General features: G+C 34.9%; 1 protein-coding gene across 1 annotated transcript in view; it reads left to right on the forward strand.

The window, feature by feature from the left end:
- Nucleotides 1-574: 574 nt before the first annotated feature.
- The window catches only part of LOC143637758 (transcription factor 12-like), an 81912-nt gene continuing 55692 nt past the window's right edge, over nucleotides 575-26794 (forward strand). The window contains exons 1-3 of the mRNA XM_077108286.1: nucleotides 575-642; nucleotides 1522-1618; nucleotides 2551-2623. Of these exons, the coding sequence (XP_076964401.1) occupies nucleotides 1544-1618; nucleotides 2551-2623 (148 nt within the window). The 5' untranslated portion in view covers nucleotides 575-642; nucleotides 1522-1543. The remainder of the gene's footprint in view (nucleotides 643-1521; nucleotides 1619-2550; nucleotides 2624-26794) is intronic.

Below are 26794 nucleotides of genomic sequence, written 5' to 3' on the forward strand. Positions count from 1 at the left end.
GAAGTTATTAAATTAATTGTTACACAAACTTGTTCCTGTTAGTCTCCCCTCCCCTCCCCACCCCTCCCCTCCCCTCCCCTCCCCACCCCTCCCCTCCCCTCCCCACCCCTCCCCTCCCCACCCCTCCCCTCCCCTCCCCACCCCTCCCCTCCCCTCCCCTCCCCTCCCCTCCCCACCCCTCCCCTCCCCTCCCCACCCCTCCCCACCCCTCCCCTCCCGCGGGCTTTGTCCAGCGTCCGCACAGCGGCCCCTCCCCGTTTTCGCCGGCTCCGCCTCCCTGACCCCCCCAGTCAGCTCCACTTCCTCGGTGCAGGAGGCGGCAGCGGGCAGGGGACGAAGGGGTTAACCACAGGCTCTTCCCGGCGCGGAGGGATCCGGAGGGATCCGAAAGCGGTGCTGAGGGAGCCTCAGCGAAAAAAATGTCCGCCTGAGGAGACCCACAAGTTCTATTCAGGGACCGCCAGCCCGCCCCAGGAGGAAGGGGCGGCCAGGCCAGAGAGCCGCCTCCCCCGCCCAGACCCGAGAGCTCGCACGCGCCACAGTGAGCCGTGCCGCCGGGCGGTGCAAGGGGAAGCCTGAGTCCGCTCTCCTGGGCAAAGTGAACTTTAATCCGGGTGGTTGGATGCAGAGACGGGGCGGCAGGTAATTGCGGGTTGGCGAGCTGGAGGGAGACGGCGTGGCGGGGCTGGAAGCCCCTGCCAGAGCTGGGGCGTCGGCCCGCTCCCCAACTCCGCGCCCCATTGTACACAGCCAAACCCGAGGTCCCCTCCAAGTTGAGGAGCAGAGTCGGGTGGAGGCGCGAGTCGGGTGGAGGCGCGAGTCGGGTGGAGGCGCGAGTCGGGTGGAGGCGCGAGTCGGGTGGAGGCGCGAGTCGGGTGGAGGCGCGAGTCGGGTGGAGGCGCGAGTCGGGTGGAGGCGCGGCCCGCTGGGCGGCGAGGCCCGCGCGCCCTGCTCGCTGCTCGGTTGGGGCCGGCACCCGGTTCTGGGGCGCGCGGGAGAGCAGAAGGCTTCGGCCGCTGAGCCAGGCTCATTGTTCGGCAGGTCCGGGGCAGGGCAGCAAAAGTGGGAGGAGGCCAAGCCCTGGGAGAAGGACGCCCAGCAAGACCGAGACTAGTTGTTGGCGTTCCTGCTTTCTTTTTTAAAACGCCCCTTGGGCGCGCGGGGCGTGCTTGCCGACCCCCTGGACCCGCCGGGGACGTCCCTTCGCCGCTGCTTCACTCTCTGGCCGCCGAATTGCCCCCACCCCTCCCCACCAGACCCCCGCCCCGGGCCGCCCCGCGCGCCAAGCCACCACGTCGCTCTCGGGCTGCGTGATTCAGGGACGCGTAAATTCAGGGACCCGGCGCGGGTGCTGAGCTCTCCCGCCCCCTGCTGGCGCCGTGGTGGGAAGGAGTGGGGGAATTGGAAGTCAGCTGGGCGCCCCCCGCCAGTGCTTTTCCTCCTCCCTTAGGCCTCTTTCCATCCCCTCACACACTTTGGACCTTGGTGCTCTCTCGCTCAGCCCGTTTTCCCCTGCCTTAGGACCTGCTAGAAGTGGCCGAAGATGAATTCCCAGCAGCAGCGCATGGCCGCTATAGGGACCAACAAGAAACTGAGCGACCTGCTGGACTTCAGTGCGGTAGGAAAGCGTTCCACGGCATCTTGGGGTTCTACTGAGGTTTACAAGAAAAAAATCAAGCAGAAAAGAGGGGAGAAAGACCTAGACACTAGGTGGGGTGAACTCCATCTGTTTTGAGCAGTAGTTCTCAGGGCTGGAGTCCAGCTCCCCCAAGTTGGACACCTGAACTTTGATGTAATGTCTAGACTTGCAGATTTCAAACTTTAATGCCAGAGGGGTCGTTTGATTTAACCAGTTAAAAGAAGAACAATATAATCATGAGCTTTGGTTGAGTCATTCTTTGACCCTGATGATTATTAGTGATTTTAAACTGTATATAAAGACAAATTATTTTTTCTTCAACTCTCCTCACCATTTTCCTCCCTAAAATATGTTTATGGTACCTGAAAGATGTCAGCTGCAAGAAAGTGAATCCAGGGCTAAAATTTTCAGCTATTTGAGCCAGTACTTTTATTTTAAGGTGCACATATGGTATACATGTACGCACTCTATCTGTAGTCTCAACCGGAAAATATCTTAAAAATATATGGTGAAACCAGAGGGCTGGCTTGAATTTCTTTATCAGCTGCTATTAGAAGACAGGACTAATACCTGCTTTGTAGGACTGTGTTATCCTTACTGTACATAGTAATTTCATTGGACATGATTCTGACTGTAAGTGCATATTAAGTAATGTTAATATAATGTTAATATAATGAGATTCACTTAGGTCCAAAGTGAAGATCATGGGTAGAAACTTACTATTTAAACTTAATTAAACCGGAATCTTTATGTAAATGACTGGGTTTTCAGAAAAGACTGTAGTCAGTTTTTTCCAAATAGTATTAGTAAACAGTATCAGTGTTTCCATTCTGAGTCTGAATGTATCTCCAATTTTATTTCAACTTCCCTATGAATTCAGGATTAATAGAAACATTTGGGATATTTTGCAGATGTTTTCCCCACCTGTTAATAGTGGGAAAACCAGACCAACAACACTGGGAAGCAGTCAGTTCAGTGGATCAGGTAAGATGTCTAAAACTAGAAACTCATATTTTGGTGGTGTGACACATTTTAGTAAAAAAGTATGAAGCATTTTAGTATCTCTTTTCATACCATTTTCTAGTGTGTCGAGTAAAAATTATAAATAAAAACAAAAAAGCATCAAACATGGACAGTTTGCTAAAGATTCATTGATTCAGTTACAAGAATTTTAATACAGATTTAAAGTTGTTCATTTTCCTATGAATTTAAAATTGAAAATCATCTTGAGTTCAAAGGATTGTTTCCAACCTTTATATTTAGAAACATGTCACAAAAAAATAGTCCATGAGTGGTCTTTAAAACAAATTTTTTCATATATATATATATATATATATATATATATATATATATATGTAATTTGCTAAATTTTAACTCACTGTTACTAAACCTGGATTCTAAAAAAATGGTAAAATACTATTATTGATTATGTGTATACAATGATTGAGTCCTGCTATAATTAGTAAGATGTATTTATTTTAAAAGTTGGCTACTGGAAATTTATAAGTAACTAATTTCATGGGCAGTTATTTAAAATATTAATGGATGAAATGTTAGAAATGAATATAAACTTATGTTTTTTTAAATTACGTGTCTTAGATGAATAAGTTCTGTCTGTTCTATATTCACATTACATTAGGGTAATGTTTATTAAATTCCTATTTCTATACCAATGCTGTTATCTTTGAATTTATTTTTGGTGTATTTATAACTATTCTGTTCCATTATTAGACATTCCATTTTTTTTCTAACTTTTTTTAAAACTCATCAGTTTAAAATTAATATTCCAGAAGTAAAGTCGAAGCCGAAATGAAAATCACATAGAAAAGATAATTCAGCATTTCAATACTGTAGCTTTTATTTTCTAGGTCTAAAATGAGGTTATTTTTAGAACTTTAGCAGGTCATTGCTTTTATTGCTCTTTTATAGTACTTGATTTTTGGATTTTATTTTCATGGTATTTGCTGTTAACTTGAGTAATACTTAAGTGTATAGAAAACCAGCTTTATTGGTTTGGGAATGTGGGAAGTATAAGTTGAAAAGAGATTAAAAAGCAGTTTCTTTGGGTTAGAAGTAATTTACATCTGAAAATATATCCTTGAAGTCTGGTTGTAGTTTTTCTGTTATTTGCAAATACATTTGTGATGAAATTTTGATAGTATATCCTATAGAAATGATTTCAGAGCCTCTGTTTTCTTTCTAGAAAAGCTGTAATTGTAAGCATAATTTGGCCATGTTGGTTTTGAGTAGGGTGTTAAATCTTGCAGGTGAAAACAAAAAAGGGTAGGGATTATTCTTAACCAAGATACCATGCTTGTATGATTTTTAATCTTTATTTTTTAAAAAGAGTGCTTTGAGATATTAGAAAAGGAAGAAATCTTTGATCAAATTTGAGTTGTTCTCAGTGTTTTATTTTGGCCTTCATACTTGAGAATATCAGTTTTATAATATGAAAAAGGAGGTTCCCACCCACAACCTTCCCTCACCCTTTCTGCACACAGCTATTTATTTTAAAATGATCCTACTTCTTTATGAACTGTCAAATATGGCCTGATTCTTTATATTATAGCAAATAAAAATTGGTACGGATGTGGCAGGATGTGACCTGTGCCTCAAGGAGGAATCAGACAGAGTTTGGACAGCGTTCATGTATGTATCATAGGGTGCTGCTGACTTGGTTCCCAGGAGAACATGAGATTGCCATGGCAACATAGGCTCTTTGAAGGCAGATATCTTGGCAGAGTGGTTGGGTCTTTTGAAGTGCTGGGTGTGTTGATAGGAAAAGATCCACTCAGCAATAAGCAGACAACTGTAGTCCAGCAGTCAAGGAAAATAAGAATTTAGTTTTAACTTTAACTTGAGGACAGATATCTTTTGAATTTTCCACTCAATCCCAATCTTCCTTTAAAAAAATATTTATATAAGATTTTCTCTTTACATTGTATACTGTTTCAAGGACAAGTTTCTAAGCATGTGCTCTGTAATGTTTTTGCTAAATAAAATTGTCTGAATTTTTAGTGAAATTAATATGGTGTAATGCATTCTGATATTATTGGTAGCTTCTGATATTGAAAGAGTTGGTGAAGGTTATTATAAACTATTCAGTTTAGAATTTGGTAGTGTTTAAAAACTTGTAGCAAAAAAAATATATCCCGACTCCTTGATCTGCCTACTGTTTTCAAGATCCTTTTCTTTAGGTAACAACTTTCTCTCTCACATTTCTTCACTCTGAATGTCAGCCTGCTTTTTCGGTTTTGTTCTGTGGAGGCTCATGTCTGCCTCTGGGCCTTTACTCAAGTTTGCCTCCTGCCTAGTATGGGTTCTCATCTTTATGCCTCTCCAAATACTACTTGGAATTCACCTTTATTAGTAAAACTTTCCCTGACTCCTACAACTCCAAGGACCTTTCTTTCCAAATGCTTGATTAAAAATTGCATATTAAATTGTTTAGAACCTAATAGGATTTTTGTACATATCTTTTATTAAGTGCTGGGTGTTGTATTTAATTCCTGAGTAATAAGCCTTTTATGATCAGGAGTTGTGTCCTTTAGTTTTGTGCCTTATAATAAGGACCAGACACATAGTAAAACTAGTTGATTATTGGTTTTAACTATGTTAATAGTAAAAGTCATATTCAAATAGGGGATTATTTATTTAGTTTTTTTTCAAAGTTATATAGGCAATCTCCTTAGCGTACTAAATTGAAGATCTTACTTTTAATTGTCCCAGAACCAATAATAATTTGCATGGAACTTTAATTCTACATCTAAACCATAATTAATCATCTAAACTGAAGAAACCAGAAAATAATTTATATTTGGGTCTTCTTTTTTTGTTTTTAAGTTGAACTTTTTTTAAAAAAAAATATGTTTGTTTAGTTGTAGTTGGACACAATACATTTATTTTATTTGTTTATTTTTATGTGGTGCTGAGGAGTGAACCCAGGGCTTCACATGTGCTAGGTGAGGGCTCTATTGCTGAGTCACAACTCTAGCCCATATATTTGAGTTTTCTTAATTCTCCCAAGAGTGATACATAACTAATACTATTCTAGATGCTTAGGAGAGAAGACCATTTAGTGTACACCGTGACACCATGACAACTCAGGGCACTCGTGCTTATTAATTCTTGTGGAACCACTATTGAGAACTGGACATATAGTGTAATTTCTTTATTATATTTAGTTTCCTCATATTTCAGTGGCTCATTTGAACCTTTCTGTATGTGAAATTTATTCTGTTCTAATACTTCTTTTTATAAGAAATATTGGTAAAACTTTTAAAGAAAGCCATGTCAGGGACCTAGTAGAAGTTTTGCTATTGTGATTTATTAGAAATGATTGAAATGATTACCTAGTTTTCAACACTACTGTCTGCAGATGCAAAATATAGTTCCCACATTATAAAATCAATTCATTGTAAAGTTGGGAAATTTTTGGTTCTACAAAAACTTTGAGATTTTTCTCCTTCCAATCTTGGAATGAAGAAGATAAAACCAGTTGCTGAATCCAATATTTTAGAATTTTTTATGATGTTTGTAAAGAAATCTGTTAGTTATTTGCATATGTTTTACATCTGAAAGTGTTAAGCTCCCCGCCATACTTTATTTTTAAAAGCAATCACTCCTTAGAGAAATATTTAAAATACATAGTTGTTCAGAATCACTATTACCTCTTTGCTTTTGTTTATTTAGCATAGGGGAAATGCCTAGAGCCAAGGGGAGTACCAGGATCTTGTGGGTCTGATAAAACATTAGGGTTATTCCCATTCACAGGATAGTTATTATTCCCTTAATGCAAGTGTACTAAAAAAGCTCCTGCAATTATCCTAATAGGGGATGGTTTGATGGTTAATGATTTATATGTACTTCTTCACTGGTACTGAAGAAGCAGCAATTTTTATTAGTTTTTGATTAAAATCTTTATACAATACATTATGAATTTTATTGTTTTCTGAAAGTTTACCTCAAATATTTGGCTTCATCAGGCTTATAGTCATGAATATTTGTTGTATTTAGCATCATAAGACAATACAGTGATAGTATATGTTTTTTTTTTAATGAGGCTATGAAGAGGCTTGGAGAGGTGATTCTTAACTCTATTATGAAGAAGAGATCATGGGTTTATTGAAGCTCTTTTTCTAGCTATTTACCCATCTCTGGGTGTAATACATTGATTTTAATTACTTGATTCTGACTACCAGATATATGGCTGTTGGTAATTCTTATTCAGGTGACTTTCATATTAAACATTTTTTTAAACACTTATTTCTTCTGCCTCATGTATGTGCAAAGTTTGAAGATATAGAAATGGTTTATGCATTTAGGTGTGTTTGAACATGAACTTTAATGTCAATAATTAGAGGTATTTCAAATGATAAACAATAGAATATTTTTAGCATTAAGATTGGTTTATATTTAAAATTATTGGTAGTGAATATAATTTTTTAAATTTTTTAATTGTAGTTGGACATAATACCTTTATTTTATTTATTTATTCTTATGTGGTGCTGAGGATCAAACTTGGGGCCTCTCACATGCTAGGTGAGCACACTACCACTGAGCCACAACCCCAGCCCCGAGTATAAATATTTCAATAGGCTGAATTAAATTAAAATATGTTCTGATAATGCATATTTAATTTTACTTGTTCTTTTTAGATGTACATGGTAGTAGAGTATATTTTGATATATTTAACAAACATATAAAGTATATCTTGTTCTAATTAGGATTGCATATTCTTTTGAATACTTTATACCTAGACTGGTGTGAAGTCTTTCTGTAGACATAATGGGGGAAAAAAAGGACAACTTAAAACATCTTTTGGTTACTGCTAGTAGTGACTGGATTGGTCAGTGAAGAAATATGCATCAAGTCCATTGTTTGATACTGGATAGAACATAAGAAGCTTCCTATGATAAGTTCTATATAGCTCCTGAAATTTTGGCTTTTACTTGAGACTTTCTTTAATGAACTGCTTCTCCTTCTTCTATGTTTATAAATCTGTCTAGTTTATTGAGTGGGATGGACAGGTAGAGCTGTGTTTGCCAAGGACCAGATGTGCCGCTCTACTTGCTATGGCACTCTTGGTTTGGATTTCACATATAAAGGATTGGTCCAGACCCAAAGGAGGAGATGTAGGGAGTCAGCTGATTAGAACTTGCTCTGGATTTAAGGAGTAGACAGAAGATGTGTATTGCTGAGAATGGAGCGTAGGGTACTGCCCCAGGTTTTTAAATTTATTCTTCATTAGAGTGAAAATTGGAGATCAAGCCTCAGGGCAGATACTGTATCTGTTAGAACCTCTCTTATCTGAGGGAACTTGAAAATAGCAACCTTAGTGGAATTGCCAGAAAAGTGTAAGTGTTGTTTTATTATAATCTAGTTAAGTGGAGAAATTTCTTTTTTAGCTAGATAAAGATATAAATCACATTAGTAATTCAGTGGTTACTAAATGAGAATATAATTTTGATACCTGTGTTTTGGTTTGGTTTTAATTAGAAATAGTAGGAAAAACTGGCTCCCATTATTTTGTATTTATTCATATTAAATTTTATAGTACTAGTGTAAGAACAATAAGAGTGCTTTTCAGCCAATTTGAAATAAATAGGGGCTATCTGTAAGTACAAGACTATTGTTTGGCTTTCACTGAGTTACATTTTACCAGGATCATGTTGTCTTCTGAGTGGAGAGTAAGGCAGAAAGAATAGATCATTTAGGAGGCTGTAGAAGATATGGCTAAATTTTAGATATATACTGAAGGTAGAACTGATGGATATTGGGTCTGTGTAACAAAATAATGGAGTTACAGTTATTTGAGAATGGGGAAAACCGAAGAAGGAGCATAGTTTTGTTTTTTAGAAATAAGATGGAGAATTCACTTTTAGACACATTAGACATTTAGTTGGAGAGATTAGTAGGTTATTAGCTACTCTTGTCTGTGGCTTTGGGTAGGGATGTGAGCTGAAGATAGTAATTTGGATGTCATCTAAGAATATATGGGATTGGAAAATAATGAGGTTGGAGTGAATGTAGATGAAGAGGAGATCAAAAGACTATGTATATACTTCAACATTTAGATGTTGGAGTGATGAGCAAAAGAGACTTGAAGACATATTCAGAAATACAAGTGACTTAATCGGAGTTGACTGTGACTATGGTTTAAATTTCTTTTTAAGAGTTAAATATAGCTTGGTATTCCTTCCATTCTATATCTATCTCATTTTGCAGATTAGATTTTTTTCAATGTCTTATAAACAGACCAGTGGAATAGAATAGAAAAGTGGAGATATACACCCAAGAGTATACAGAAGTATGTGACAAACCTGACATTTCAGAGCACTGGGATAAAGGTGAATTTTAGTTTTTAATTTTTAAAATATTTTAAGTGGTAGATGGATACCATACCTTTATTATAAAGGTATGGTATCCATACCTTTATTTATACCTTTATTATAAGACTTTTGCATGGCAAGAAATCCACTAAATATAAAGTCAAAAGGCGCATTCAGAACTGGGAGAAACATTTACTGCAAATAAAGGGCTAATATTCCTCATATGTAAAGAACTTTTTAAAATTGAGAGTAAAGAAAGACGAATAGAAAGGGACCCAGACAATTCTCACAAAAAAACTATAAAAATTGCCCTTATACATATGAAACATATTCACTGTCACTAATAGGAAAAATCAAGATCAAAACTGCACTGAGTTATCTGTTTTTTACCTATCAAATTGGCAGCATTTAAAAGTATAATCAAATACATTGTTGTGAGGAGAAAAGTATTTTAACATGTTGTTGATTGAATGGAAACTGGTAGTTTGGTGTAACTGTACCCAGGGTTTGCACAGTACATACTGACAAGTGGCCTTTGAGAACAAGATGGAACTAGAGAAGGGTTCATTTTCTAATGCCCTTTATGGTATATATCTGACCACTTGTTCTTTTTTTCAAAATTCCTGGGACCAGAAAAAGGTGGGGATTTTCCCTCTTGCTACTTATTTTGGTTCTATGTTACTTAATAGTAATGTCTCTCCCTTCAAAACTGGCTTTTGAGATGCTACAGGACAGTATAGGGGAAAACAAACAAATAAATAATCCTTTCTCTAGAGAGTAACTGAACTACAATGTTGAAAATTGTTTTTGATGGTTATGAACATATTTACTAGCTCTATTATCTTAGATTCCTTTAGTAGCAAATCATAATTTCTCTGGAGATAAATGGATTCATTAGGCAGGTGCAAGCAAATGACAAGTGATTCGAAATTCCAAAATTATTTTAATAATTAAAATAATCCACACTATTACTTGCAGAATGGATGCATTACATATGTATAAGTGGAGAGATGTGTTGGGCCTTTATTCTGTGGAATCTATTTAAAAATGTACTGAGAATAAATGGAAACTATCATGTACTATGTAAATGCAAAGCTCCTGCCTTAGCTCACAGCAATTATTATATTTCACACTCTTATATACAGTAACTGATGATTGATATTTAGATTAATGATAGTACAAGGAATCTCAGTAATACCTTGGTTACATATCACCATACTTGAGTTATTTGTTTATACCAGTCATCAGAACTGTAGAAGAAGGTAATGTTAACTAATAGATGTAGAAAGAATGATTTAAAAAATCATCAGTGTGCAACAACTTGATAGTAATTGGTTCAGATAACGATCATTAAAGAATGCTAAAAACTAGTGAAGTGAGCTGAGTGTGGTGGTAGTACACACCTGTTATCCCAGCTACTTGGGAGACAGGTGGGAGGATGGCAAGTTTGAGGCCAGCCTGTGCAACTTAGTAAAACCTTGCCTCAAAATAAAATCAAAAGGGCTGTGGACTTAGCTCAGTAGTAGAGTGCTTGCCTAGCATTTGTGATCCCTGGGTTCAGTTGCCAGGACTGAAAAACAGAACACAGCTAGTGAGTTGAAAGTTTGATGATTAACGAGATACTTATATACATTCCAATTATCCTCCTGCAAGATACTTATTAATTTCAGAGGGAAAATTATAAGTTTACAGTGGAGAAACCTTGCTGACAGTACATTAAACATATGGTTAAAGTTAGATCACCAGTTAAAGGACAAGTTTACAAGTGCCTCCTGACATAAAGCACTGAAAACATACCATCACTTCTGTGTTACACCTGCCAAAAGTATAAAATCTGAATCTAATCATAAGAAGAAAATTCAGACAAACTCACTTAAGGAACATTCTACTAAACAGCAGAGCAGCAGTACTCTTCAAATGTATCAGTATTGTGACAGATGAAAATTAAGGAACTATTCAGATTAAAGGTGCCACAAAGAAGTGCATGTTCTGGAATTTTCTTTTTCTACAAAGAGCATTATTGGAACAATTGGTAAAATCCAAATAAGGCCTGTATATTAGATAGTAGTGTTGTATGAGTGTTAGTTTTCTGATTTTGATAATTGTATTTTGACTTTAAGAGAATATTCTTCCTTTTAGAACAAGTATTTAGAATAATGGAGAGAAGACAGTGTTTGATAGTTACTCCCACATGGTTCAGAAAACCTTTGCAGGTAAACGTATATAGAATAAGAGAAGAAAAGAGGATATAGCAATTGTGTCTTTGAAAAGAATGAGATAAAGTATTTATGAAGTGTTAGCATATCTGGGATTTGGGTGAAGAATGTGGGAATTCTTTTCATGATCCCCCATTTACTCTCCTGTTTTTCCTCCCCTTTTCCCTTCTCCATCCTCTACTTTATTGGACTTCCTTTCGCTCATCTGTTAATTAGTATTTGATTGTTTCTTTATGTAATCTTAACTTTCCCTCTCCCTTTCCTTTATTTTACTCTAGCTTCCTCATAAGTGAGACAGCAGAGTATGTAGCGCAGGTGGTAGAGTGCTTTCCTAGAATGTATAAAGCCCTTGGTTCAAGCCCTAGCACCCTCTGCAACCCCCCAAAAAAAATAATCTAAGAGAATTAGAGAGAAAACATTTGACCTTTGAATTTCTAAGTTTTAAATGGAGCATGATATTCTTCATTTCCATTCCTTTTCTAGCCAATGCCATAATTTCATTCCTTTTTATGACTGAGTAGAACTCCATTTTGTGTGTGTGTGTGTGTGTGTGTATACATACATACATACATATACACCACAGTTTCTTAATCCATTGATTTATTAACAGATCTGGATGGATTCCATAATTTAGCTAATGAGAAGTGTGCTGCTATAAACACTGATTTGATTCTGTTGTAGTATAAGGCCGATTTTAGATCTTTTGAGAAAATTCTCTTATTTTGAAGTATTCAATTAATTGTTGTCAACAACAGTTATCCTGACATGTTATAGCACATTAGAAGTTATTTCTCCTATCTAGTTGCACCTCTGTACTCATTAATCATCCTCTTTCTCCATCCATTCCCACCATTACACCCTTCTCAGGCTCTGGTAACCACTCTTCTATTCTCTCCTTCTTTGAGATCAACTTTTTCTAGCTTACATATGTAAGCATGTCATATTTGTCTTTTTGTACCTGACATTTCACTTAACATAGTACCCTCCATTTTCATCCGAGTTTCTGCAAATGGTAGAATTTCATTCCTTTTATGGCCAAATTATATTTCAATGTGTATATAGGCCACATTTTTTTTATCCAATTATTCATTAATGGGCACATAAGTTGATGACATATCTTGGCTATTGTGAATAGTGCTATAGCAAACATTTTAAACGTATGTACAAATAGAAAACAACATGTTTGTAGCTCTCTTTTATGGTTAATACCTTAAATTCATTTTGATATTTAAAGGACTTATGTACCAGCATCTTGCTTATGGCTATGATCTATAATCAGGATATGGTAACAGGTCATTTAAAACATTAGTACTCTATATGTTTTATCTATAATTGACAAAATGTACTCCACAGTAAGAATTAAAGGGAGTGAATGTGTTTTTAAACCCTGCATTAAAAATATTTAGCAATAAACTTTATATATCATTATATTCCTATACTTTGGGAAAGAAAACCATGTATGAATCATCATTACCTTAGATTGTTAAAAACTAGGTATATTATATTGCATTCTCTTTTGGTGATTTCATATTTTTAGAGTGAGTTGTCTTATGGAAATTGGAGATGCAGATATAGCTCAGTGATTGAATGCTAGCATGAGTGAGATTCTGGATTTTAATTTCTAGTACCCACCTGCCCCTGACACAAGTGTTTAGGGCTGGGTATGTAGCTCAGGGGTAGAGTACTTGCTGAGTATCCACAACGTCCTACGGTTAATCCCTAGAACCACAAAAGAAAAATTAATTTACCTAAAAGTCTGCCTACCTTTACTATTTCTATGAATATGTTAACAAACAAAATATGCTCACAACCAAAAGCTAGTATTTTATTTTTACTATTTAATATGAGGCAGATAACTGACAAATAGCTAATTACAACTTATAATTTTAACACAGCTTTAAAGTTTCTTTGAATATAAGTTGAGGTATTTACATTATTTTTCACTAAAAGTAATCAGAGGTATTTGGAAATGGATTTGTTTTGTATCTCATGCAAGGAACATACAAAATAAGATTGGAACATTTTGTGATACCTGTAATAAGAAAGCTTTAAAGACTACTGGGGTTAGAGAACTTAGGGTGCATTGAAGAATTTACTGCTGAATTAAAAATGGCACAATTTGAGCATTAATAATGATAATATCTACAGTGATTTGAGTTATATATGTTAAATGTATGAGTTCATAGTGACTCTTAAAATTACTGATTAAAAAAGTGGAGGAAGCTAATAAAACAATCATTATTTTAAAAAGTGAAAATGTATGAAAGAATTGCACTTATCCAGTCTTTTCTATTGGAAATGTACTGTTGGGCAACTAAATAGTAGATGAGGGGATGTTTCCTTATATAGAATTGTTCAAGTTAACAAATAAGGTTGTAAAATTAGACTATTATCATTTTGTATTTAAGACCTTATAAATTAACATATGTAGGTATTGAGCATTATACAATTTGTATTACAAGAAGAAAGAGATCCAGACACATTTGCTTCCTGAATAAGACAGTGTCACATTCAAAGTAGTCTTTTCTCCCCAGAAAATAATCTAACTTCAGTATTAGACCATTCCAAGTACTAATTTATGGTGAATACAACATATAAAGAAAATGTTAATTAACAGGAAATAACAGAAAAATCCAGATTGTGGGAAACACTGTAAATTTGGGAAAGCATTTGTAATATATGACAGGGGATTGAGAGCCTTTATACATAAGAAGCCTCTATTGTTGTCGTTGTGTGCCTCCTTCCCTCCCCTCGCAATTCTTATTAGGAAAACTGGAAAAGGACAGTGAACCTTGCCATCTAGAAAAAGTGTTAGAAGAATTACCACAGTTAGAAAATGGTTAATTAAAAAATTAAACATTCTTAGAATAGACATGTAGTTAAGTTTGTAGTGCTTTTTGTTACCAAGAATTGAACCCAGGGGCACTTAACCACTGAGGAAATCCCAGCCCTTTTTATTTTGAGACAGGACCTTGCTAAATTGCTTAGGGCCTTGCTAAGTTTCTGGGACTGGGTTTGAACTTGCAATGTTTCTGCCTCACCCTTGGGAACTACTGGGATTACAGGTGTGCACCATCATGCAATTTTTTTTTTTTTGTTGTTGTTGTATTTTGATCAGTATTGTTTTGAATTCAGTATTTTTAGTAATTTAAACCAAAATTTTTAAAAAAAATCAACAAAGAGAGTAATTGAGTTTACTGGTTAAATGATAGAAATTTCTGTGTCTACATGTGTTTATTAAACTGTTATGTATATTATTAGGGTACTTCTTGAGAAGGTCACAAATTTCAAATTTCAGCACTTGTGAGAATCACCTGTAGTGACTTTTTTTTTAGTACCAGGAATTGCTTTACTACAGAGATATATCCCCAGTCCTTTTTTATTTTTTTATTTTGAGATGAAGTCTCCTTAAGTTACTGAGACTGACCTTGAACTTGTGATCTTCCTGCCTCAACCTCCCCAGTTTCTGAGATTACAAGTTTGTTCTACTGCTTCCAGTTTATTTGGAGGGCTTTTGGAGGAGATACAGACTATTGAACCCCATCACCAGGAGTTTGTATTCATTGGGTTTGGGATGGTGCAGGTACTTAGAATTTGTGCTTCTGACAACTTCCCCTGAGATTTGAAACTGCTTGTTGAAGCACTACACATTGATGATCAGTGTTCAATAATTAAATAAAAATAAAAACAAAGGATACATATGTATGTGTAACCATGAAATATTTGATGCACAAAAAAGCTCTTCCTATTTTGGTTTATGATCAGTTAAATGTATATTTAAAAGGTTGCATTTGCTTTATAGAGAATGATTGGAGCCTTAAGTTTTTAACTTGAACATCTTTGACTCATAAATGATAAATTTATCTAAATAAAACTTGTTTCTTTGTGTTATACTATTAATTATATGGATGAGAATAAACTTCAGAGTGAGACTGAAAAGAGTAAGTAAAGAAAAACTGATTCTAAATATAGAACAATACATTTTTACAGAAACATTTGCTAAAATTATTTTAAAAATCAAGTAAATTCACAACATTGTGATTTACTCTCCAGTGGAGAATTTCTATTATTTGTCTATACCTCTAATAATAATTTCTTTTTTTTAATTCAGTAAGAAAAATTAAAAACTAAAGTAAAATACTGTTTCCTTCCTGGAAAATAATAAATTACAAAGAATAAAGTTCTCCTAGGCCTTTTAGTTGGGCTAACTGAATACATAGGCCAGTATTGTCTGATAGAACTTCTACAGCGGTGAAAATTTTTTATTTATTTTTTTACATCTATGCTGTCAAATAAATGTGACCATTGAGCACATGAAATGTGACTAGTGTGTATTGAGCAACTGAATTTTAATTTTAAGTATCTAAAATTTGTATTTAAATAAACACATGCACCTGGAGGCCATCTCATTGGACAGCACAATTCCAGGCAGTTTGGAATGAGACTAATCTCTTGCTATAAATATATTAATAATTTTAAAGTATTTTTTTACATTGTAGATGAACACAATATCTTTTATTTATTTATTTATTTTTTATATGGTGCTGAGGATTGAACCCAGTGCCTCACATGTTCTAGGCAAGCATTCTGCCACAGCCACAACCCCAGCCCTATATTAATAAATTTTAAAAAGCATATTCAGCGTTTGGTTTGCTGATGTTTTGCTTTGTCACTCATTTTGTTATTGTCTTTTTTCTTCGACTACCACTTCTGCTTCTTTTGTGTAATGGTAGCAGTTTGGCTTACTTTCATGTACTAAATATTCCTAAAATTAAATCTTTAGGATTTGAAGGTTCTGGTTTAGAGTTTGTTGGCAACATAATAATATTTCTTTTATAATATTATTTGTAAATTTTATAGAATCATGTTTTTTTATGAGTTTTAATTGTTTATATTAACTTTATTAAAAATCTCTCCCATTGACTCTTTTGATTCTTAAAACAAAATTCTTTTTATTTTTATTTTGTTTAGCTTAAACCTGGAGTTATTCAATGAATATTATTTGCTTATTTTGAAGCATGCATTATTGAGAGATAGGGAATGGTAGAGGAAATAGACCCTGTCATATGATGTGCTTATAACCAGGAGAGGCAAACATCCTGTTGTGACCATATTTGGAAGTGTTTTTAGGAAGCAAAATGTGTGTGAGGGAAATGCATTGAATAATCATATAAAAACTGGAAGAATTGGAATAGACAAATACATGAATGGCAAGGGGCCAATCAAGAATCTTTTATAGATTTCTACTTTCTATATTCTTTGTTCTGTGACTTGACGGTAATGGAGATTGAGCCTCACAGTTCTTAGCAGTGTTGTGTACCTGCTACCATTTCAATGTTTTGAGGTTTTTCTTTGGTATGGTGTAAGGGATCAAACCCAGGGCCTCTTGCTTGTTGGCAAGCATTACCAGCTGAAATCTTATAAACTTTTTTATTTTTTCAATTTTATTTTTTTAATAACTTTATTTGTTAATTTTTTTATGTAGTGCTGAGGATCATACCCAGTGCCTCACACATGCTAGGCAAGTACTCTACCACTGAACCACAACTTCAGCTCAAATCTTGTAAATTCTTAATGCCTACTTTACAATTTACTTCTACCCTGAAAATATTTATTACTTTTGTTTAGTTGAAGAAGCTTTAGTGAACAGTTTTAACAAACATTCTGTGAAATGTAACTGAAATTTTCCTGTTAATCATAGCAGTGGATTTGTGTCTGTATTATGTTTCCTTAGTGTTCCTCAGTTTGAAGGCTAGGTCATTAATAAAAGTAGAATGCTTGAAACTATTAGATTTCTATAGTCATAATTTGTATACATATCAACTGTTGTTTATGTCAAGACTTTATTTCATCATGAACCCTGTTATATGGTGGACACCAACTTTCCTAAAATCATTTTGCTATGTAAAATACTTTTTGCCATTTATGGAATCTATTATGTTTTCATTTATGTTTCTATTTTACCTACAACTCATATTTTCCTAAAAACTGTTATGACTAGTCAAAATTTCTCTCTCTTAATGATTCTTATATCCTTTCTGCTACCTACATGGTAGTTACTGAGTTTACTAATTTAATATTAATATATGAATTTGTGACGCTATAGCCTTGTTCATCATCCTAGGTTGAGAGCTTATTATATTGTGTTTTCCAAATGTCTCACACCTGCCATTTAGTGCTCAGAAGAGCATTTTTTAGCATGTAGTTTTTAGTTGAGACCTTAAGAGTATCCTGAATGTGTAGAATGAAAATGGTTGAGGGACTTTTTTTTTAATTTTAATATTTATTTTTTACTTTTCGGCAGACACAACATCTTTGTATGTGGTGCTGAGGATCGAACCCGGGCTGCACGCATGCCAGGCGAGTGCACCACTGCTTGAGTCACATCCCCAGCCCTGGTTGCAATCATGAGCTTTTACTAACTATTGTTATAGTAAAAGCTCATGATTGAAAAAAAAAATAGAAACAATTTTAGTGTTGAAATAGAGATATAAGCTCTCAGGGAATTCTACATTAAAAAAAATAACATTTAGGTCTTATAGGAACAGAGTTTATTTTTATTTCCTTCGGGGTCCTATAGTTTCTTGATTCAGGTTCCAAGGTGGGTGTGTTTGCCTTTTACTCTGTTCTTTTTGCAGACTAATTTCTTCACTTATTTATTAGTTTGACAAAATTTATAACATCTCCAGCTTACCCACTATCTCTGTGTTAACTTCCTGATTCTAGTTCTCAAGATAGAGCATTTAGTGATTAATAAGCCACTGAATTAACTAGTCTTGATTTGGCTATGTGTGCATATCTGATCCACTTAGCTTGTGGTAGGATCATCGTTGTTGTTCACTGATATAGACATGGCTGCCCTGATCTCATTCAATAGGGACTGTAAGTGATTTTATGCATATGTGTATTTCAAAAGTAATTAAACAGATTCTCCATGCCATCAGTTCCTTTAATTATTTTTATGCATATTCATTAACAGACTTTTTTTAAGCACATATTATAAAAATATACAGTGTTGGGTGGTGATGTTACAGACATAATTAGAAGCCAGTGTAAACCTTGCCTCCAAGCAGCTCATAGTTTTAGCAGTAGGGGTGACACATAAACACTAATGTCATAGTGATAATAGGTAATTATAATACAAGTGGACTACTCAATAGTCACATTAAATGAGAGCTCAGAGTTGGATTTCTATCCCTAAGAAAAACTGTGTGACCTAGGGGTGGGCACAATGGCACATTCCAGTAATCCCAGTGGCTCCGGAGGTTGAAAGAGGAGGACCGAGAGTTCAAAGCCAGCCTCAGCAATGGCAAGGTGCAAAGTAACTCAGTGAGACCCTGTCTCTAATAAAATATAAACAAGGGCTGGGGATGTGGCTTAGTGTTTTGAGTGCCCCTGAGTTCAATCCCTGGGACTAAAACAAACAAAAAACCGTACATGACCTTGAGTAAGTTTTTAAAAATACCATTATACCAATTTATTATTATTAGTTGTTCAAGACATTACATAGCTCTTGACATATCATATTTTATACATTTGATTCAAGCGGGTTATGAGCTCCCATTTTTTCCCTGTATACAGATTGCAGAATCACATTGGTTACACATCTATGTTTTTACATACTGCCATACTAGTGTCTGTTGTATTCTACTGCCTTTCCTATCCTCTACTATCCATTATACCAATTTTTAAAAGGAGAGTGGTATGTGTTTTTATTGTGGAACTTCAGATAATATACATGAAAGTAAAAGTATGAATGAAGTATGACAAAAATATTAAGAGTTTTAGTCTATTGACTGATTTCATTGCCTTTCAGTTCTAGTGAAGTCTTTTTTTCTTTTTTAAACACAAAGATTGTTTTCCCTTTCTATTATGTGATGATACATTGAGAAGGTGGCTGTATGCAAGCCAGGAAGTTTTCCCTTACCAGAGCGTGACCATGGTGTGCCCTTGATCTTGGACATCTGGCTTCCAGAATTTTGAGAAATAGATATCTATTTAAACCACCTAGTCTGGGCCAGAGCAGTGACTCGGTGACAGAGTGCTTACCTAGCATGCGTGAGGCACTGGGTTCGATCCCTGGCACCACATTAAAAATAAAAACAAAATAAAGATATTGTGTCCATCTATTACTTAAAAAAAATACCTAGTGTGTGGACTTAGTTATGGCAGCCTGAGACTTCTACAGGATGTGAGAAGGAGTTGGACCAATGTTACTGTCTTTGAAAATAAGGAAGAGAACCATGGAAAGTAGTCAGCATCTAGAAACTGGATAGGGAAAAGAAATAGATAGTCACCTAGATCTACATGACAGGAACACAGTTTTGCCAATACCTTAATTTTAGCTTTGTTAGATATTTGTGACCTAGACAACTGTAGGATAATACATTTTTGTTGTTTGAAGCCACCACACGGTGGGGGAGATTGTTTTCCTGTTCTTACCAGGAGAATATATTATCTTCTTAAGACTTGACCTTTGTATTCTTTTCATGTAAGACATAAATTTTGTTTCTTTGGGACTGGGGTTGTGACTCAGTGGCAGTGCACTTGCCTAGCATGTATGAGGCACTGGGTTCCCTCTGCACCACATAATAAATAAATAAACAAATAAATAATTTTGTTTCTTTGACAATATTGTACTTTTTATATTACTTATGTTCTTTTGGTTTGGGTAGGTTCTTTGACATTTTTCTGATTCTTTCCTTCTAGGTTCTTTTGCCTTTTTGTATTTATTTGTACTTTCTCATCGAATTTAATTAAAAACTTGAACTTTGTTTTACATATTTGAAACTGTAATTTTATCCATAAGCATTCTTTTTTAAATTTTTTTCTTAGTTGTTGATAGATCTTTATTTTATTTATTTACACGTGGTACTGAGAATCGAACCCAGTGCCTCACACATGCCAGACAAGTGCGCTATGCAGAGCCACAGTCCCAGCCCACATAAGCATTCTTAAATGTGTATATGTATATTATTTCTAAGTTGCTTTATTTTAAAATCTATTTTCTTGAAAATCTATCTTGCTATTGTTTATATTGATATTATTGTTTTAATGATTTATCTGAAGTAAAATTACCTGCCTCTTCTGTAATCATGAATAAATACATATTTTTTCCCAACTCAACTACAGATTTTATTGTTTAGAAGCTTTAAAGTTACTTTGACCTTTTTTTTTCTTTTTTGTGCTATGAGAAATTGAACCTAGAGTCTTATGTATGCTAGGTAAGCACTTTACTATGTCCTTAGCCCTCCTTTGCTATCTTGAAATTTATTTTGTTGGAAAATCTGAAAATGATAATTATTTTGTTTCAGTCAAGACAAGAACATGCCTTTGACCCTAAGTCACGTATTGTTAAATATTCTGACACATTTGAATGACTTGAATTAATGAGTATGCCACTTAATTTTTCTACTTGGGCTACTTCTCCTGGAGGTCCATGGTATAGTTGTATTTCTCTGATGTGAATTTGGTACTTTACATAGTCTTCTTTCTTTATTCTTTTCTGGTTTGGGACTCAGTAGTAATTGAAGTTTGCTCCTTATGAATTCAGAGACAAACTTAGATGGGAGAAAGAAACATGCATTGGATTATCTGCACTAATTCAGTAATAGTTTTTTGATACTTTGTTTTGCTTTTCAGAATCTAAGCTGAGCTTGCCAATTTTGATCAGATGACCCTTCTTTTCAAATCAGAATTCCCTGCTCTATTGAACATAAGGATTCTATATTTAAGGCCTGGTTTTAATTTCCTTTCCTAAACTTGAATTAAAAACAAACAAACAAAAAAAAAAAAAAAACAACTTTTCATGCTAGGTCATCTCCTTTGTTTCATTTTTTAAAAAAAAACTATGTTTACATTCCTCGTTTTCTCATATGCTCACTTAAGCTTTAGAAAATAATCATTAATGGCCCTTAGTACATTTTTATCTGCAATTCTATAATGCAAGCAACATGAAAATGTTTACCTGTTTTCAGATGTTTCTTTTGCTTCACTGGTCCCTTCTTTTGATTCTCTTCAAGGATCACTCCCACACTGTAAATTTTCATAGTGTTAATTTAAAAAAAAAAGAAGAAGAAGAAGAAAGAAAAAGTCCAAGTTCAAGTTTAAAGGAATATGGGAATAGAAGGCAAAAGCCAGATTATAAGCCCTATGTTTTTACAATAGAGTAATTTTTGTATCTGGTTAGTAAATTATCTGTGATGCCAGTTTCTAAAATATAGTTCCAAAATAGTTTAAAAAGTAGAAGCATAAGTTAAGTATTAAGCTTTTCAAGGAGTCAGTTTTGAAGAACAGAATTGTTTTGGTATAAGTGTTGACATGCTTATTTTAAAAAGAATTAACTTTACTGAAGATCTTGTTGAATAATTTTAAGTTATTGTTGTAACCAAAAATTGGTAGTTGTAACCAAAGATTCTATGGTTTTTTGGCCCCATTAGGAAAATTTTCCAGTTTGACTTTTCAGGATCAAATTGAGTTTTCTGTGCCTTTGATTTTGGTTACCATTTAAGACAACACATGGGACTTACTGAGGTCTTAAAAGTAACAATGTAAAGATATCAGAGGATGACAAGTTTGGTGAAGATAAATGCTGGTTCATGATACGTAGAGGCAGAGGCAGGTATTGTACATCAAGAGTGTCTAAAAGAAAATTGAAACTTGTAGTACTCCTGAGATAACACCTCAAAACAAAAGCTTTTCTTCTTCTGAGATATTAATTATACAATAATACTCTGTCAAGAAGTGAAGAGGGAAAAAAATGATAATTGAATAGATGCAGGTCCGTTTTATTTATCTGAAAGATATACTTTTTATAGATCATGGTACAAATTGATTATAAACTTGTGGGGACACAAACATAGCTTTATCTTTAGAACCTCGTGTTTCTATTATTAGGTAATTACAAAATCCTTCTTCAAAGTATTTTTTTTAACCCAGACAATGGTAGGCCCTCTTTCTTTATAAAGAATTTTCCAAAAGTAAAGGACAAAGCAGACCACACCTCAATGACAGCTAGCTATAGGCAAGGCTGTTATGTTGAAAAAACACTGCTCAGAAAACAAATCTAGATTTCCCCCCCACTTTTTCTTTTAAAGAAGGGCTTGGGTTGGGGTTGGGGCTATAGCTCAGTAGTAGAGGCTTTCCTAGCATGCGTGAGGCACTGGGTTCAATCCTCAGTACCACATAAAGATAAACAATAAACAAATAAAATAAAGGCATGCGGTCCATCTACAACTACAATAAAAGTGTGTGTGTGTGTGGGGGGGGGGGGTTGGGTTGGAGCCTATCAGTGAAATGAAGGGATTAGTATAAAATTCTCTTAACAACACCAAGATTAAAAAAATCTAATCAACAGACAGCTTGTAGTTTCTGTGACAGTAATTTCTGTGTAGTTCATTAAGTGAAATAAACCAGTCACAGAAAGATAAATAACAGTATGACTGATAGAACTTTCTCCGAAGCTCAGAGGTTGTAGTCAAACTCAATTCGGGGTATGATGGCAAGGTGCAAACTAAAAATTTTTAAGAGAATAATTTCTACCTATTTCTTAGTTTTCTTATCAAGTGTGATCAGCTATAAAGAAAAGCTACAAGGCTGTCTACCTCTTTGACATATTTTAAAGTACTCTGTGTTATAAAAAAGTAAGTGCCTTCATCTCAGTAGATAGTAAGTATTCAGTTGACTACTGTATTTCTAGATCTATGTAGGGGAACCCTCAGACACTCTTTAAGGTATGATTTTTGTCCTAAAGGAAATTATGTTTCACTTTGGATACATAAGATTAATAGCTATGAAAAAATTAAAATCCAGGAGTTTAGAGTGACTGATGTGAAGGTCATAAAAGTGCTGAAAATGAAAAGGATTTGAAGCCATCACTGATGTGATTTTAGACGTAAAAGGAAATGATATAAGATTTGTTCTACTTATTAAAGATAACAACAGGTTGTTATTTTTCTAGGACTATTTATAAATTTTATCCTATAATTTTAGATTCCTAAGAGAATAACATTTGATTTAGATTATTTTGTTGAAGGGTGTTGTAAGAAAAGAATGCTTTATGATAATGAGATCCATCTCAAAAATGTTTTAATTTTAATTAAACTGAAATGGTTTACTTTTAAAATACAGGTTTTTATTTCTTTTTTTCCTGGGGATGTATCTTACTGGCAGGGTGCTTCCATAGCATTGTGAAAGCCATGGGTTCAATCCCCAGCATCAGCAAAACCAAAACACTGTGTTTGTGTGTGTATTCTTTACTTTTCTCTCTCTCTCTGTGTGTGTGTGTGTGTGTGTGTGTGTGTGTATTCTTTACTTTTCTACCTTTGTGGTATTGTTTAATGTTTGTCCCCTTCAAAATTCATGTTGAAATTTAATTTCCATTTTAACAAGATTAATATGAGACTTTTAAGAGATAATTAAGCCACAGAAGGGATTAACGTCATTATAAATGGGTAAGTTTGGCCTCCTTTGGCCCATTGCCTTCTGTTTTCTGGTACATGAGGATCCAGACAACAGTCTGTAAAATGCTATCTTGGAAGAATTGAATGGTTTCACTAGTCACCAAACCTGTGTCATCTTGACCTCATACTTCCCAGCCTCCAGAACTATGAGTTAATAAATTAATAGTTTTAGAAGTGACCTAGTGTACAGTATTCTGTTAGAGCAGCACAGGATAGAATGAGACACTTTTTTATGCTGGTATGCTGTTCTTAATATCTTTTTTTGATACCTTGGATTGAGCATTCCCTCAGTTTTCACATATTGCGCTCATTACTGTGGCAGTCAGATAAGTTGCCACCTCATCTGTGAACCACTTTCAGTTATTTTCTGTAAGATTTGTTAACTCTGCCAGTCATGTTTGATTATTTACTCATCTGGCTTTCCTCTTACATTTATGTTTATATTGTTTATATATTTATTTGGAATATCTGGCATAATGCTAAGCACATAGTAGATAGATTGTAGATAAATAAGTTACTTAAATTCCCATACTAAGGAGTAGAGTTTTTTTTTTTCACATTTGTGGAAAATTAGGTCTTTCATTTTCAAAGATTAGATCTTAGGCTATAAATCCTTAACTTTCTGTATTTTCAGTAATAAATTAAGCACCGATGGTGACTTAGAACATGAATTTATAAAAGTTGCTTGTTAAAACAGTTTATTGAAATAATAAGCTTGGAATAAGAGAGACTTAACAGAAAAATTATGTTTCAGTAGTCCATTTTATGCTGCTATAACAGAATACCTGAGTCTTGAAAATTATAAAGAACAGAAATTTATTCTCCCAACTGTTGTTTGCTGGTTCCAAGATGGTGCCTTGCTGAGACAAGGAGGAATGGTTATAACCTCATGTGACATAAGAATAAGAGTGAACCTATCCACTCTAAGCCCTTTTCATAGCAACTTCAATTCATTCATGAAGGTAGGCCTCACCTCCTAACACTGTTGTATTGGGAATTAAGTTTCAAGATGAGTTTTGGAGGGGGGAAAAACATTCAAATCATAGCACTTTATATATTTTTACTGATTCTAAATTTAGATGTGATTTATTAATAAATTCATTTAATAAGTATTTATTGAATATCTGCTAAACTCCAGGGACTGGGGTGGACTTTGGTGGTATATTGGTGAGCAAGATATCTAACAAGGTCTTAAAAAAGGCAACAAATGAATACGCTGAGTTTCAGGTTTATTCAGTTGATATAATTGAATTAATTTTAGACAATCCTATTTTATATCTAATTAATATAGTTTAATAATGTTAAAAACAAGTTTTAGAATCCATGTGCTCTTTTTTTGGGGGGGGGGATACTGGGGATGAACCCAGGGGTGCTTAATCCTTGAGCCACATCCCAGCCTTTTTTTTTTTTTTTTTAAGTTTCGAGACAAGGTCTCACTAAGTTATTTAGGGCCTCACTGAATTGCTAAGTTCAACTTAGACTTAGTATCCTCCTGGGCTGGGGCTGGGGCTCAGTGGTACCGCACTTGCCTGGCATGTGTGAATCACTGGGTTTGATTCTCAGCACCATGTATAAATAAAGGTCTATCAACAACTATAAAAAAAAATTAAAAAAGAAAAAAACTTGCTATCCTCCTGTGTCAACCTTCTGAGCAGATGGAATTACAGGCATCTACCACCGTGCTTAGTTTACTTTTTAAAAGTAATAAATTCAAAATTCTCTTGGTTTTGATGGTATTACATGTAATACTGAAGTTTTTCATAAAATCCAATTAGCCTGGGGCTGGGATTGTGGCTCAGCAGTAGAGCACTCGCCTAGCATGGGCGGGACCCGGTTCCATTCTCAGCACCACATAAAAAAAAAAAATAATAAAGGCATTGTGTTGTGTCCATGTACAAAAAAAAAAAAGATATTCTCTCCCCCCCCTCTCTCTCTCCTTTAAAAAAATCTAATTAGCTTATTGGATTGGAGCTGATTCACCATGCAATGACTTAATAATTATCTGTTTCATTTACCATTGTAAATTCAATAGCTAGGTTATTCAGTTGTCAGACAAATTTGCAAAATTAACTTCAGTAAGTATTAACTATAGTACTGACTTAAAGTTTTAATATATATGGAGAGAGAGAGAGATAGATATTTCATTTCTGTCAAAATCTGTTAGTGATTTTTTCTGTTAGCTTTTTTTGGGTTTTAGGTGGACACAATATCTTTATTTTTATTTTTATGTGGTGCTGAGAATTGAACCCAGTGTGTCACACATAACAGGTGAGTGCGCTACCACTTGAGCCACATCCCCAGCCCCTAAAGTTATATATTTTTTTAAAGAAAAGAGCTATATCTGCAGGTGATTGTATAGAGCATGCTTTATAATGTTTTAAAGAAGATTGTATTCTCTGTAGAAGATAGATTAAATGGAATCTTCTTGACTAGTGATGATTTAAATTGGTTTAATTCAAAACAAATTTTATATCTTCAGTGAAAATAGTTGCTCATCAAATTTAAAAAATAAATGCTAATTGAAAAGTAGATATGTATGTGAATTACTTTTGAGGTAGCTGTTGAAATAGTTGTATGTGGTATGTGTTAGTGTGGGATTAAAAAGTGCAACAATTCTGCAAATGGTAGGGTGTAGAAAAGTGACATGACTATATGGTAGCTTGGAAGAAATAAAACATTGTTATATAAATGTTGTTATTAGAAAATAGTAGTAGTCTTTATAATACAAGGAATTCTTAAGATTAAAGATTCCTGGCTTGAATCTTTTCTGTGAATCTTGCTATGCTTTAGCCATGTCCTGTTGTCTCTCTTATAGTCAAATAAAGAAATAAAGAATATCATCGAGGTTAAGTCTTTCTTGGCAAAAGAGATTAATAAACATTAAAGAGAGGAATTAAGACATATGGATCTTATTCTGACTACTTTGTCTTTGAGATTAGAACTGATAGAAGGTTACAATGAAGGAAAGTTGTAGAGGGAAAGAAATTACATATACATTAAGAAAATGAAAACAATGAAGATATTATTCCATAGTTCCTTGATTCAAAACCTTGATAATGTATTTGTTTTAGAATTCACAATTTTCTTTTAATTTTAAAAACCTGAATTAATATTATGTACTACATATTATGTAACATTCCCTAGATA

Source organism: Callospermophilus lateralis, unplaced genomic scaffold, assembly GCF_048772815.1.
Source record: "Callospermophilus lateralis isolate mCalLat2 unplaced genomic scaffold, mCalLat2.hap1 Scaffold_378, whole genome shotgun sequence".
NCBI lineage: Eukaryota > Metazoa > Chordata > Mammalia > Rodentia > Sciuridae > Callospermophilus > Callospermophilus lateralis.